We start from the raw sequence: 14,188 nt of genomic DNA, 5'->3' as shown, positions 1-14,188 counted from the left end.
ATATCGTGATGTTTATCATCCAGGTGCTAAAAGCTCTCGTGTTTTGCAACCATCAACAACTAAGCAGTCACATAAATAGATCATATTTTCCCTGTGTAACAGTCTGGAGATACCCTAACTAAACTATTAAACCGATACCAAAGAAAAGCAAAGGATACACCATTGTATTTACATGTTGATGAAAAGTTATTGTAAAGTTTCGAGGAAATACATATAAAAGCACGTGGACAGGTTGATCCGCTTATTAGCTCAGTTTAGATAACCGCCAGGTCTTGCATCCCCTAGACAATTCTACTTCTCCTTCTCACTATTACCCCAGCTACCCTTTACCCATACAACAACCAGAAGTCAAACCAGATGAAAAATGAGGAGACAGGAGAAAGGCAGCTTCTAATGGTCATATACATATATACAACATATTATTGGAGACATTTTTAGAGATTTTAGGTGACACAACATGGCATTTGAATTCACACTAGCAGATTTTTCATTAAATACATTATTACTCGTGTGCAGATTGTCACGTGTCTACAGAGTTCATTATTTTGTAAAGAATCACACCATGTGTGTGTGTGATGGTCGTTCAATGTCATTTCCACTCAGACCTCTGACATCAGGCAAAACCCTGACCGCTTTCTAACAATGTCCGACAAACATCACTCTCCCCTACACTCCGTCTGATTCTTTGCTATTTTTTTAGGAACATGAGCAACCTCGTCTCGCGACCTCAGTCTGTCCGTTTTCTCTATTTAAGTTTTTTCCACGGGAGCTTTACGGCAACTGGAAACGAGGCTGTTTGGTGGACAGGCCTTTCTTGATAATTTACACAATAATTGGTTGCACAGTTTCAGGCTGGAAAGTACCAAATGTCTCCCCCTCCAGTTCCTGACCCTTGTCTATTCGAGATTGAAGGTTAGCGTGCCTGAGTTTTAAACTGTGCAATTCTGTAGAAATGTTACCTGCTTTCATTCTGAAAGACAAAATGTTGTCCTTAGACTTGTTATATCGTTATGGAGGTAAATTTGTAGGAAAGTTTACTGCAAATTACTCCTCAAACTAGTTCCACGAAGTTTATTAGCTGCAGCAATAGAAGAAATAATCCATCAATCAGACCTTTCTATTTTCTTTGTAATTGAGTTCGTTTAAGCTACAACATCAGTTTTTTTCTTACTTAGTAAGAACTTAAGATACCTGGTACAATCCTTATCGCTGCGATGGCTTTTCTTTCAGTTTTTCAAACTGTTATATGATTAAATGCCATTCTTGATTTGTATGTACAGATGGTGTTTCTGTCACTGTTCTACGAATGCAACACATAGCTGTAGTTTTGCCATTTAAAACATGTTTCTTTTATAAAACTGTATTACAGGGAAAAACTTGTGGAAACAGGAATATAATCAGAGGCATTTAGTGACATTACATTTAATGTTTGATAAGATTTCAACGACTATATATATATATAAGTGTGTGTGTTTCTATGTACCAATGCTTGTATAAGGTATGTTGTTTGCCACATAGTTACGAATGTGATTGTGCAAGAAAAAATTATTACTGCCCCATTGGAGCAAACACAAGAAAGGTTCAGCACTTCAGCTTCAAATAAAGACGAGAACAAGTACAGGTACTTCAGTTTCCCATTTCTCGCGAAACAAAAGACTTGCTTTTATGCTTCGCATTAAACTATCGCCGAGAAGTTCAAAGTCTAAAACTATCAATAATATTACAACATTTCCATAAACCTTCATACAGTTCTCTTATATTTATGACTCTCGAAACGCGATTTCAATATCAGTCACTTGTTAAAGGGCAAGCGCTTAAGTAGGAGAGGAAACCGATGGAAGATGAAAGCGTTGACAGTACTCCGTGGTTTGAAATCACAGCAAAAAATCGTGGTTTCCAGGAAGCTCAAACAGACAGGGGGGTAAGGTTTCTTTCACATTTTTATTTGTCTCGGTAACTTGACCTGCTTCAGCTCTTCTTTAGACCGGAGGCTGGAGCAGTTTTGAAGGCAACTGGTCCGAAAGTGGTTTGTTTCTTCTAGCAAGAGTGGCTTTACAAGCGCCACGTCAGGCAGGCAGGATGTGCTCCTGAAGAAATTATGCTTTGATATTGCCGGCATTGACTGCACGACAGCAGAATCGAAAAGCCTTGCGACTCTGCCCACCGTGAAAAATGCACTTCCGGCCTTGCGCAGTTCGCTAGGCTCGTAAAACGAGGCGAGCCACGACACGTCACTCGCGCTCGGCCATGTTTGGAAGCCGAGGCCCAGCTTTTCATTTGCTTCATGACATCGAAGGCTACTGAGTAATCAACACTGTTTTATGAAGAAATAAAAAGCAAACATCTCGAACTTCATGACCATGTGCCGGTAGCTGCAGCAACGCACACCAACAGCTGCAGCTGCAGCTCTCCCACGCGTGAGTGCAGCGTGAGTTCGGGTTCCTGGGTGCGTGTTTTCGATGCCTGCGAGCTAAATGATAGCTGTAATTACAATGTTATTACCATATTGAGTGGCACGATTGATGCTGGTTAATAAATCGAAGATGAATGATGATAAAACTGGAGGTCATGTTTACTCTTCACGCACAGAATAACACATCTTTGTTCACATTTTTGAATCATGAGACTGTATTTTCTAATTGAGTACGTATGTGCCTAGATGCACAACTATCTTTGGAAGTACACATCTGCAAGCTCTGTGGACAAAAGAATTAAGCTCCTGCCTACAACTTAAAAAATTCACAAATATCTGAATCACGATGCATCCAACAAACTCGTAATGTCGCTCATTTTTTTCAGGTTCAATTACTGCAGTTCAATTTCCGCTGGCTTACCTGATGAGACTGAATTAAATTAATACAACTCAGAATCAAAACGCTCACCTGATACTGCACCATGTGTGTTGCCTCTTATATATATATATGTCTTTTTGTTCACAGATCTGTATATATTCATATTTTGGGAATTATTATTTTAAAATGAACTTAACCCGATCATAGAGGAAAAATTTTGCACTCATGTTGTCCTTTAACCCCAGTGAGAAGTGTCAGTTAAAGATAATATAATCTTACCCGCATTTTAAGTATATCTTTCAAAGGTAAAGTCTTCAAGGTTTTGAAGCCATTTATTGTAACTACAATTTCGTGTCCCGTTTCAAAATTTATAAGCTTGTGACTCGACACGAGCAGACACTGTGAATAATCCTGGAACAAAATTGGATCAGATCCGGTAGTGGAAGTAGTTAATGACTGTAGAAAGTGCAGTGCAAACATTAGGCAACTTGATTTTTAAGCAATCATTCTTTTCTAGACGCTAATTGATGCTCCTCAGGAAATTATTTTGACCATTGTCAACCATTCTTCTGCCTCGTCTCTCTCTCTCTTTCTCTCATCTCTATCTGTGACTGCCCTTCTCTCTTTCAACAATCAAGGAGGATAAAGAGAGGAAGGGGGCTATCTCTACCTTTCTTTCAACGTCTCTCTCTCTCTCTTTCAAATCAGAGTCGTAAGCCTCGTCGAGAGTCGTAAGCCTCGTTTCTTAAAGAGCCCTTTGAAAGTTTGGCCTCACTTGTCTAAATTCCCTGCAACATGCTCTATCACGCTTAACAAACGATAAACATTTCAGGGAACTTAGTGGAATTGTGATGACTTTTACTTTTAATTATTTGGGGTTTTTCTTATGGGAAAGTTTTGCTTGTCACAGAAACATTTGAGAAATTTGGAAGTTTATGAAAATCCCTTAATCTAAAAGAATCGCTACAACACAATCAGCCCCCAGTCTTGTGAATGACTTTTTGCTCTGAGATTTTGAGTGAGAGATTGATTCAGTGAGTTTTAGTGAGTCAGTGATTGAGTACTTCATTGAGTCAGTCATTCAGGCAGGCCATTCTTTAGTCCATCAGTTGTGTAACTTCGGAGACAAGACACTTGCTCTCGATTTCTCCACTTTGAACCCCGGGAAGATGTTTCGCAATGACGGCCCCAGTGCGTGGAGTTGGGAAGGAAGGATGGCGGCTGCTGCTCACAACGGAAAGCGCGTGAAGCGAGAAGGAAATGAGCACGTGCCTGTTGCTGTCTCTTTGATATCACTTCACGCTCTGGTGCTCCTGATTAGCCAGTCCCTTACGTGAGGCTAATTAACCTGAACGCCTTTTCATCGCTTGTGTTTTGCTCGGAAACAGTGGATGAGAAATGATGAAGGCGTCTTGATTAAATGAAGTGACACCGGGTACCCACTGTACCGCACCGTGAAGGCGGTATTAAAATAAGATCGAAAGAAAGAACGGATGAAACAAGTAAAAGTAAAAAGAGAACGTTTCTCTTACCTTTCTTTTTCTATCAGCCATTGACCTTTTTCTAATTTAATAGTTTCTTTCTTTGTTGTTGGGTTGTTGTTTTTTTTAATGTGGATGCTTTTGAAGTGGTCAAGCTAAAAAGGCTTATTTTAAGACAGTAGTCTCATCTTTAAGGACGTAGAGGGTCAAACTGTCATTCATCTGTCTTGTCTTCATCAGGTCGGAGACAGAATGATATGAGACAGGAAATGAAAGCAGCACTGGTCAAGCGGAGATTCGCCACTCAATCGCAGCCATCAACAGGGAAACGGGGAGGAGAGATATACATAAAACTTGTAGGGTTATATCAGAGGTATCTGGGTACCAGAAGTAAAGCTGACTCGCGTATTCATTTTGAGCGCAATTGTGGGAAGTCAATAGTTTTATATTTCATTTTTAACCAATCCCAAACGATAGTCTAGGACGTTGATCTCCCTTTACCTCCTTAAGCAATTTATCTCCTCTTCATAGCTGCTGCCTAGAGTTCGTTATCTCTTATCGTTAATTGTAGATAACTGTATACCTACAGCAGTTACAGTATACAAAGACATCTTTGAAATTTTCTCATGAAGCTGACTAGTCTTATTCGGTTACGTGTAACCATTCCTAAAGAGAACCCTGAAATCAAATTTAAAATAAAACTCAGGAACGAAGAATGCGCCAAACGGTTTACCGTGCTGACCGCCATGTTGTTGGCAGAAGCGGCCCGTCTCTACAAAACCACCAGGTGGCGCTAATAGCGACACATCTCAGATGCTGTGACTGGTTTGATAAGGCCAAATAGGCCAAGACGGACAGAAGCGTCAAACACAACGAAAGGAAATAGTCCGGATGACGGAAGGTGCTGCTTTATATGCTGCAAACAAACAGACGGGGGCGAGCTGGTCACGGACAACAGAACCCAGATGATGCAACGGTGGCTCAAAACAAGGATGCATTATTAACAACCTGTCTGCGGAAGAAATACTTCCTCAAGGTGTTTCCTTCTTCCCATTTTCTCGGCTGCAGTCAAAACATTATACTTCTAATTGTAATCTAAAATAATGGGTGAACATGCAAAAGAGGTGTTATCTCGCCCCGCCTGCTCTGTCTTTAGATAGATGGAAAAAACAATCTAATAAAAGCAATGTTGCTGCGGTTGAAATTTTGCTCCATGAATTATTTACATAATCGTCGCAAAACTGTTGGTTTAGCGAATGATCTTTGATTTGGACACGAGTTGATTTGGACATCTCGAGTGTTCTCGCTAGTTTCGTGAAGTATCTTGAAAATTGGCAAGAACGCCATCCAGCAGAAGGTGTTAATTTTTTTCGGGTGTGGGGCAGAGTTTAAGCCTCTCTTGTATCACCTGTAAAACATCAGCCACTTAATTGCTGGATCGTTCACCTGATGTCGCCCTGGTAAGCACATGGACATACGTTACGTTCCCTCCCACGTACCCACGTCACTGAACACCGAGAGACAGGGAAAGACAGACATTAAAAAAAAAAATACCAGAGGAGATGAGAGTGAAAATAACAAAAGACAGATTAGAGGGGGCGAGATAATTTTTTACGCAGATAGTCTCAATATTAGTACTCATAATTTCCTCACGACTAGGGTAAGAACAACAATCACCTGTTATGACAGCGTTCATGGCGGGATGTCATGGGAGCTGGACTGTCAAACAAGCCTCAGACCTCTGGGACCTCAGCCCACATCTCCCTGCACAGCACATTAATTAGAATGTATCTGGGCTTTTAATGCGTTTGCTCAGCAGGAGTGTTTACTTGTTCTTGTCAGTCAAAATTGAGAGGACTCTTCATTATTTCAGTTCGTGGCGCAGCTTTCAGGCCTCCGCCTCGGCAACACAATGAACGGTCCGAAGGTGCAAGGATCAGAGAGTCTGGCGTGTCTGGTAAGACTGAAATACAATACTTTCTTTAGTCACTAGGGAAGGCTGGGTAATTCAGAGAATATGGTGATTTGGCCTTGGTATTTTGGAACGAAAAACATCCAAACCCCTAGTTAATTTTCAGAAGACTGTCAAGTCAAAGGTCATTGTCACCTTTTCATGTTATTCAGTCTCAACCGTGACTCCTCCATCCATTTCCCTACACATACATGCAAAAAAAAAAAAAAGGTCGTTGCTAGACTTTTCTTCTTCATAGATAAAGAGACACGTTTCACCAGAAATACTTTGTTGGAAACTCAACATTGAATTACAACAAAAGAGTGTAAATCACGTTCCAGAGCGAAATATCGTTTCCTAGACGCATCTCAGTGATACTTTGTCCATGAAATTCAGCAATATGCAGTAATAAAAACGTGCAACCAAGACAGTGATGATGATAAATTCCTGTTTTATCTCTGAAGAATGGCTTTCCAAGATGCAGTGCTTATTATGCTCAAAATAACCAACAACCAACCAAACTGTACCTCCATGGAAGCTCTCGATGCCTTTCTACCTTCGTTCCATTCTGACAGGAGATAAGAAACCCATACATCGATGTACTTCTGCTCTTTCTGTTGGAAAAAAACATTTGCGTGAGGTTCCGTTGCACGTGTTCACAGTAGGAAGAATAAGATCAGAAGATGGCAGCATTTACGTGCACTAACTCCGTCTTTGCCGTCTTACGTGTAAGAAATAGTCAATTGTTTAAGTCAAGGTACCCTTAGACTGGTCGGTACCTGAGGACAGTTGCACATGAAGAGGTCCTCATCCTGGGGAGCCACACAGCTGTTAAGCTCAGCGCCGAACTTTCTCTCTCCGGCAAAATTTATATTTCCAGCCTTCAAACCTATTTTATCTACTGCTGCCTTCACACTGCAAATCTTGGAAGTAAACTCTCATCTATGTGCACGCCCCTACCTGTCCTGTTTCCCTGAGCCAGAAGCCAATGAGCTCCAAAGGATGATCAGGTTAAAGTTCACTTGGGCGATTAAAAATGTTGCCCAAGACAAACCCTTGCACCCATCCTTTTTTTCACTCGCAGAAGAATCCAGCCTTCATTAAGTTATATAAGTCCTTCAGGTAATCCAGAGTAGTGACACCCAGTCAACAAGAAGGAAGAATGCTGGTTTAGTTTGTATTATCTTCGCAACCTGAGAGGAGCGCCAGTAACTGAGGTGGCCGTTGGTAATTAGACGGTTAACCTTTTGACAGCAGGTCGGTGCTTGTGACAAGGGCGAGATGGTGGTGACTAATTGAGGTCATGGACCTAATTCGTGTTCGTTCGAATGACATTAATGTCAATTTGGACCTTGAGAAGAAGAGCAGAGTGTGCCCGAAAATGCCCCAAACTCGAAATAACAACAAGCTTTCAGGTGGGTGGTCAAGCAAACAAGAAGCACTAAAATACAAGCACTCACGCGCGCACATGCACATGCACAAACACAAAACATCCCCACACATGTGTGTATGTATTACAGATTCGTACAGTAAACATTAAAACCCTTAACCATTATGCATGCTGCTGAAATTGTGCTCGAAAACCCCATTCAGTGCCTCATGCACGTGTGTGTGCTCCCACATGCAAACATACAAACACACAAGCTCGCATGCACATACATAGAGGCACATGCAGACATACATTCCAGCTTTGCATCCCTCTCATCTGACCACGCGGTTCGTCCATCCACGGGATGTGGTAACGACAGGCCCACCTGTGACGATGTCCAGACCAGTTTCTAAGTAAGAAAGTCTCCCAAATGTCACAGGCGTGTTGGAAACTCTCATTACCTCCAGTTCCTCTTGTAGCATTAGACACAAAGACAACAGCGACAACGAAGGGTGTGAATGTGAACAGTGTTGCATCCGTTTGACACTTCTGAGTTCACCTGACCGACAAGGATGACATGACGGGGAAGCGATTCTCTCTATGTACACTACTGATGCACCTGGTGCCACCTCCGAATCCAAATTACGACATAGGGAAGGGTTATGGGGAGGTTGGGTTGGTAAGGGGGGGAATGAAGTGACCCTCTCAGATGATCCTTCTGCCCAGAAGACGGTTGACGAAACAAAAAGTCACAAGGCAGGCGGGCAAATTGACAAAGCAAGGTGCAGCTCGCTTAGTTTGTGTGGCAACGGCAAACGGCCTCATTTGTTCGCATGAACTTAAATGGCGCTGACTTCTTCGTCTGCTAAGCAAGCAGCCTCACCCCGTTCTTTCATTTCTCTGTATAAAAGTCCCAGCGCCAGAGACAGGGAGCAGGTAACACGTCCTCAGCTTCACGGGGTCCGAGCTCCTAGGTCCTAGACAGACGCCTTGAACTGAACTCCGTAGTGAACAACATCCCGGTGAATTCAGGTTATCGTTTTCGACATCGTGAAGCAATGGCTTTCCTCATCTTGGCCTCTTTCGTCGGTAAGTGCAACTGATCTTCAAGTCCGCTTCTTGATACAGTCTTTTTTTTAAGAAAACAATCTTTCTGGATGACGGAACTCTTATTGTGAGGCCTTATACCATAATAATGAATAATTAAACCTTGCTACTACTGTTGCTTTTTTTTTCAAAATAACCACCCTATAAAATGGAATTATCGTGAATACGATTAGTGTTCGATAACTTTATAGAAAAGTAATCTAATGAAACATTTTGAGAATTTGACAAAGCTAAAAAGCAGCAAAGGTCAGTGTTTATATATATCTAAACAAGCAATGGTCAGGTTTGATACGAAATCAAAACAAACTAAAGATATTTCTGTGGCCACATCTACTGTTCCTGAAAGTCTCATGTAAGCGATATCTTCGTGAATTTATATGAGTAGATTTTAAGTAAAGTGTGTTTAATTTACGAGCTATGTGGTAAACTTCAAGTTTCAATGCTGATTTACATGAAAATCGTTGAGACGTTAAAAGGAGCCTTGGGCTTTGGTGAATAGTGGTACGATCAGATTCTGAAAAAAACAAAAAGTTGTCATGAGTTCAGTGATCAATTTCAAGAAAAATATAGCAAGTACTAGTTGCAATATGAGAATTTCATTTGTGTATGAAGGCTATAAATCCATCTGAATAAATATTGGCAAAAACAATAACAATCCAGAAATAGGGTCTTCGTAAATTTAGTAAAAGGATATCGGGCATTTTAGACATATTTTAAGCGCCTTTACGACCTTATTTATGTTTTCCACCATCTAGATGTTAAAAATTCACTAGAAATCCGGAAGTCTTGAAACTTCTTAGGTTACTGAGGCAACAGCTGTAGATGGTCACAGAATGCGAGCTAAATACTTGACATCGCTGGAACTGCTAGCTTAAACATCACTGGCGAAGCAGGCAAACTGAGGTGTATGACAAGGGTAAACGGTGCACAGCAAAAACTGCAGCATCAAACAATTATGTGGCCGTCAACAGAAATAGCCTATCGCACTCAACTTTACACGGAACCATTGCAGAAACAGTTTTTAGAAGCATCGTCTAACCCGTTTGCAATAAACAGTTTACAACGCACCCACGCTCGCAAGCACATATCCATACACACGCGCATGCACACATACGAGCACATACACATAAGCGCGTGCATTAAGCACGAATTTGCACATAGTAGATACACTCAGGTTCTTACTGATACACCTGGTGCTACCTCCGATGTATAGCATAGGGTAGAGGTAGGTGTGGGGGATGTTGGGGATGGAGTGACTCTTTGGGTGATGCTTCTGTCCAGAAGACTGTCGCCAAAGTAGAGAGATTCAAAGTTGCTCGCAAAGCACATTTGGTGAGCAATTAATGCCATCGAGGATAACTTCTTTGACAATTATATCCAGAAATAGACATTTAATGTTCTCGACTTGCACAAAGTAAAGGTAGACGAACGCCTCCCACGTTTCTGCTTCCACAAGAACTCTCCTGCTGTCCAGAAAATCAGACTTGCCTACCTCAGCTTGGTGCTCACATCTCACTTTACCTCCATCTTCTCACGTTTGATCTGCGATCGATGACCTCCCACTGAACTGATGTCAGATGTGGTGTTATTTCCCCCGTAAATTTACAGCGGATTACACTTCGAGAATATAAAGGCGCTCTCTTTTATTTGTTGATGAATTTAAGTGTGCCAGCACTGCAGGCTGCATTTCTCTTTCTTAAACTTCACCATTCCTTTGTTTTCAGTGGAGTTCAGTCGAGACGGCAGTTAAAGTGTGCAGAATAAAAGCTGAGCGAAACTACTGTCATTCCTATTCAAATATTATATATAATTTGTACTCAATCACTTAGCACTTGTGGATGTTGATTGGTTAATTAACTTGAAATCGCTAAACATTCACATCTAATTCATAGCGACCCATCTCCACGTTTACAAAATTTTTGAAATAATCGAAAGTCTTCATTCTTTAAATTATCATTAGAACTATAGTTATTTACTCATAACAAACGCGATGATATCATTATAAACATATGATTTTTTTTTCAACTCAGCCTTGGCTCTGAGCCCTCTGTCGGACGCCTCTTACGTCGCCACTGGTAAGTCTCCAAAGTAGTCTGTGTGTGTGTGTGCGCGCGCGCTTATGATAGTTTTTGGATTTGTAAATATGTCCACGTGTGGATACAAGCTCAATGCACTGAAATAAGCTTTTGAAAGAAAAATAAATAAATAAAAAAAAATACCAAGATTTCTAAATGTGAAAAACGATCTTTTCATAAATGTTACTTAGAAGCATTTATAATTCGTCTTATGTTAATCTTTTGAAGGCACGACTGGCTACAGCTGTCCAACATTGTTCAACTACTATGCCGATGCGTACGACTGCACTCGCTTCTACAGATGCTTCTGGGGAGAGGCCTACGCCTTCAGATGCCCCGCTGGAACCCGCTGGAACCAGGCCATCCTTACCTGTGACCATGCCTACAACGTCCCCTGCGGAGGCAGTGAGTGTTCCCTTAAACCGCACTGAAAACCGCCAAACAACTGCATGATATTAAAAACCAGCTTTCCTTTTCACAGCATTATAAACCGATAATATTATCTTCAAATGATCGTGTGTCATTCATTACACATTGTTTATTGTATAGCATTAAAGACTGACCCCACTGCAATATTGTCTTCAAATGATTGGATGCCGTCCTATGCCAGCTTTCCAATCCAATTTTGTACACACAAAAAGATGTCATTTCGGAACATCAACATGCCTCTGGATTGCAGAAAATATTCTTGACGATAAAATGAAGCTATGCTTCATCATTTTGTCATGGATGTGAGGTCTTTCTATCGGTACCTATGTTTCAACGCAAGTATCTTCTGAACATAAGGGGTTAAAAGTTAACGTTTGTGGAACCAGTACACTGAAAAAAAAATGTATAATGAACTAATTCGGAAACAAGGTCGTTTCCATGAAGTTTATATCCTCGTGACATAGATTTTATTGCTGGCATGGTAAAACACAGCAAACAATGGAAATAAAGCAGTCAGGTTGGACTTTAATCCCGGCTCATACTTCAGACATGTAGCCTCATTCTACACTAAATTTTCATTTTGTAGTCTTTCTTGCAGAGGAATCCAATGTCTAGTATTGATCCTAACCAAAACTGAAAAGCTATTCATTGTCTGGATAAATAAATATTCATTGTACATAGACTTTAGAGAGGGGATAAGGCTACATGTTTTAGAATTTTTTTAAATGCTGCATTGTAACAGCTTGACAACTGTAACCCTGAGTGTCATGTTAGCTTCTGACAACATTCACGTTTTGCAGTATGTGTGCTTACGTGTATTTCTTTTGTGTTATGCTAGGCTACGGAGTAGGGTTCGAGGCTTCCTACGGCCTGTCTCATGGAGCCAAGTATGATGCTGACAGCTACGCCTACAGCTCATACGACTCTCCCGCCAGCTACTCCTCCTCCAGCTACTCTGCTTACAATGATGGCTATGCCGGCGCCAGGTAACAACACTCGGATCTATTACTTGTACCGCTGCCATTGCCTGATATATACTACACAAAAATGGAAATAGGATATGAAATCATTCTATATCTAGCAAATATGTGAAACTGAGACTTCAGTTTTTAAACTTTATAATATCCTTGTAAAGTGTGCTAACACTCTGGAGGTAGACGTTGATTGGGGTGAAGCTAACGGCTCAAGGAGGTTTATATGTAAATACCTATTAATGCTTAGGGTGCAGTGAATGTCTAAAAATTAAACTACCATTCATCGGGGGAAGTATTAACCTGGATAAGATAATCGTCAGATAATTTGTAGATGCTGATAGACAAAACTAAACGATTGTTTCAGCACGGGATTGAGGTAAAATAATTCCGATAGGACAGTGAGGGGAGAGAACTCGGAAATAATGGGTTGGAAGGTAGTATTGGACGGTTAAGGGGAGAAAACTACGTGGACGCGCGTGTTTGTTCGTCTTCGCATCTGTATTTATGTTTGTGCGTGCGTGACTGCATGCATACGCGTCCATATCTTCTGACCGTCCTTGCTGTGTGTTTATCGCCTCCTTTACCAGAATCTGTTTTCTTTCTTTTTTTTTTCCAAGTGCTGCTTATGGCTACAACACTCCTGCCAGCGGTTATGCCACCTACGGCTACAACAACGCTGGTTACGGCTACAACAACGGTGGCTATGCCAGCAGCGCCGCCTACTACGCCCCCAGCCGTGCCTACAGTCCAGTCAGCCGCTTCCTGGCCGGATACTCTGGCCACTACGCCAAGAAATAAGCATCTTCTGTCCGAAATATTTATATTTTGTCCCGAGTAAACGCTGGTAACGCCAATCAGGATTTTCCGCTCGCCGGACATTTCTAAACCTTGTGTCTTCCTTAGCATTATAATCGTAAGCTTAAGAAAATAAATATATCTAACACCTAATAACTGAAACTCCTTATGCAGATATTTAAGTACAACAACATCTATTTAATTCACGGGCACGGAAACATAGTCAAAATGAATCGTGGGAATTCAAGCAAGAGTACTGAACCTGTACATAAGCAACCAACAAAGATCTTGCCCAACCCAGATCGGAACATTCGCGAAACAACGATGATCTGATCAGAACACTCGAGGAAAAAAAAAAACCCCGATGTTCTCATCAGATCGTTAGGGAAACAGCGATGATCTGACTGGAAGTTGCGGCGATTTTAGCGAGCATTTATGCATTCGTAAAAACTTCCGTTGCCCTCCTCCGTCTCTTTCATCATGGACCTATGCCCCAAAACACTTCATGAGTTGTCCACACAAGAAAGCTAACATCGCAAACATTTTTTGAGGGTCCATCATACGAGATGAAGGCTGTAATGAATGACTCGCACTGGGGTTTAGCCAAACCCTCCGGTGTTTACCCCATGTGGTTTTGTAACAACAAATATTTGTGACGGATGGATTTTACACAAAACTATTGCAACAAAAGGCGTGTTGCCACTTTTACAAGTCTTTCATGTGATAATTTGAAATGGAGTCACCGTGTTAATATACGAAAAAAGGGCAAAAAGGCATTGTTTTAAAAAAACCGAAATGGAAATATCAACCTTTTAAATGACAAGTACTCCCACAGAAGATTATTTTCTGTAGTTCGGGCGATATTTCGCTACTGTCTGATTATCTGCCGATCACGATTCTCTTTCTCTTTACCTTTCTCGGTTATCGAAGTCAAATGCTGTTGATCCCAACTTCGTGAAAGGCATGAACTGCGTTTGGCTTCTCGACCTCGTTGCCGGCGAATCCTCCTTTGTCCTCAATGTCTGCGCATATTATTAGAAACCAATTTTATGCAAGCCTTTGTATGCTTTTGGTCTTGTATGGAAGCGATGCACACTGCAATTTCGATACGATGAATAAACTGGGTTTGTTTTTAAAAACATCTCGGTCTTTCGCTAATGAGAAACATGCTGATGTGTGTGTGTGCGCGCGTGAGAATGCTTGCGTTTGCGCATA

The 14,188-nt window shown here is 41.3% G+C and overlaps 1 protein-coding gene across 1 annotated transcript; it reads left to right on the top strand.

Moving 5' to 3' along the window:
• Window positions 1-8,468: 8,468 nt before the first annotated feature.
• Window positions 8,469-14,112, top strand: LOC112558044 (prisilkin-39-like). Its single transcript, XM_025228229.1, has 5 exons — window positions 8,469-8,682; window positions 10,731-10,775; window positions 11,004-11,180; window positions 12,043-12,190; window positions 12,796-14,112. Exons 1-5 carry the CDS (start codon window positions 8,652-8,654, stop codon window positions 12,974-12,976), a joined length of 582 nt encoding a protein of 193 aa, XP_025084014.1. The 5' UTR covers window positions 8,469-8,651; the 3' UTR covers window positions 12,977-14,112.
• Window positions 14,113-14,188: the final 76 nt, after the last annotated feature.

The sequence above is a fragment of the Pomacea canaliculata genome, linkage group LG2 (genome assembly GCF_003073045.1).
Source record: "Pomacea canaliculata isolate SZHN2017 linkage group LG2, ASM307304v1, whole genome shotgun sequence".
Lineage (NCBI taxonomy): Eukaryota > Metazoa > Mollusca > Gastropoda > Architaenioglossa > Ampullariidae > Pomacea > Pomacea canaliculata.
Note: the sequence above shows the minus strand (reverse complement) of the source record. Positions and strands in the feature narration are given on the sequence as shown.

Excerpts from the sequence above, each read along its gene's own strand:
- LOC112558044 (XM_025228229.1), top strand. The coding sequence starts at position 8,652 with ATGGCTTTCCTCATCTTGGCCTCTTTCGTCG. Across the intron at positions 8,683-10,730 it reads CATCTTGGCCTCTTTCGTCG|CCTTGGCTCTGAGCCCTCTG; the intron begins GTAAGTGCAACT and ends TTTTCAACTCAG. Across the intron at positions 11,181-12,042 it reads CAACGTCCCCTGCGGAGGCA|GCTACGGAGTAGGGTTCGAG; the intron begins GTGAGTGTTCCC and ends GTGTTATGCTAG.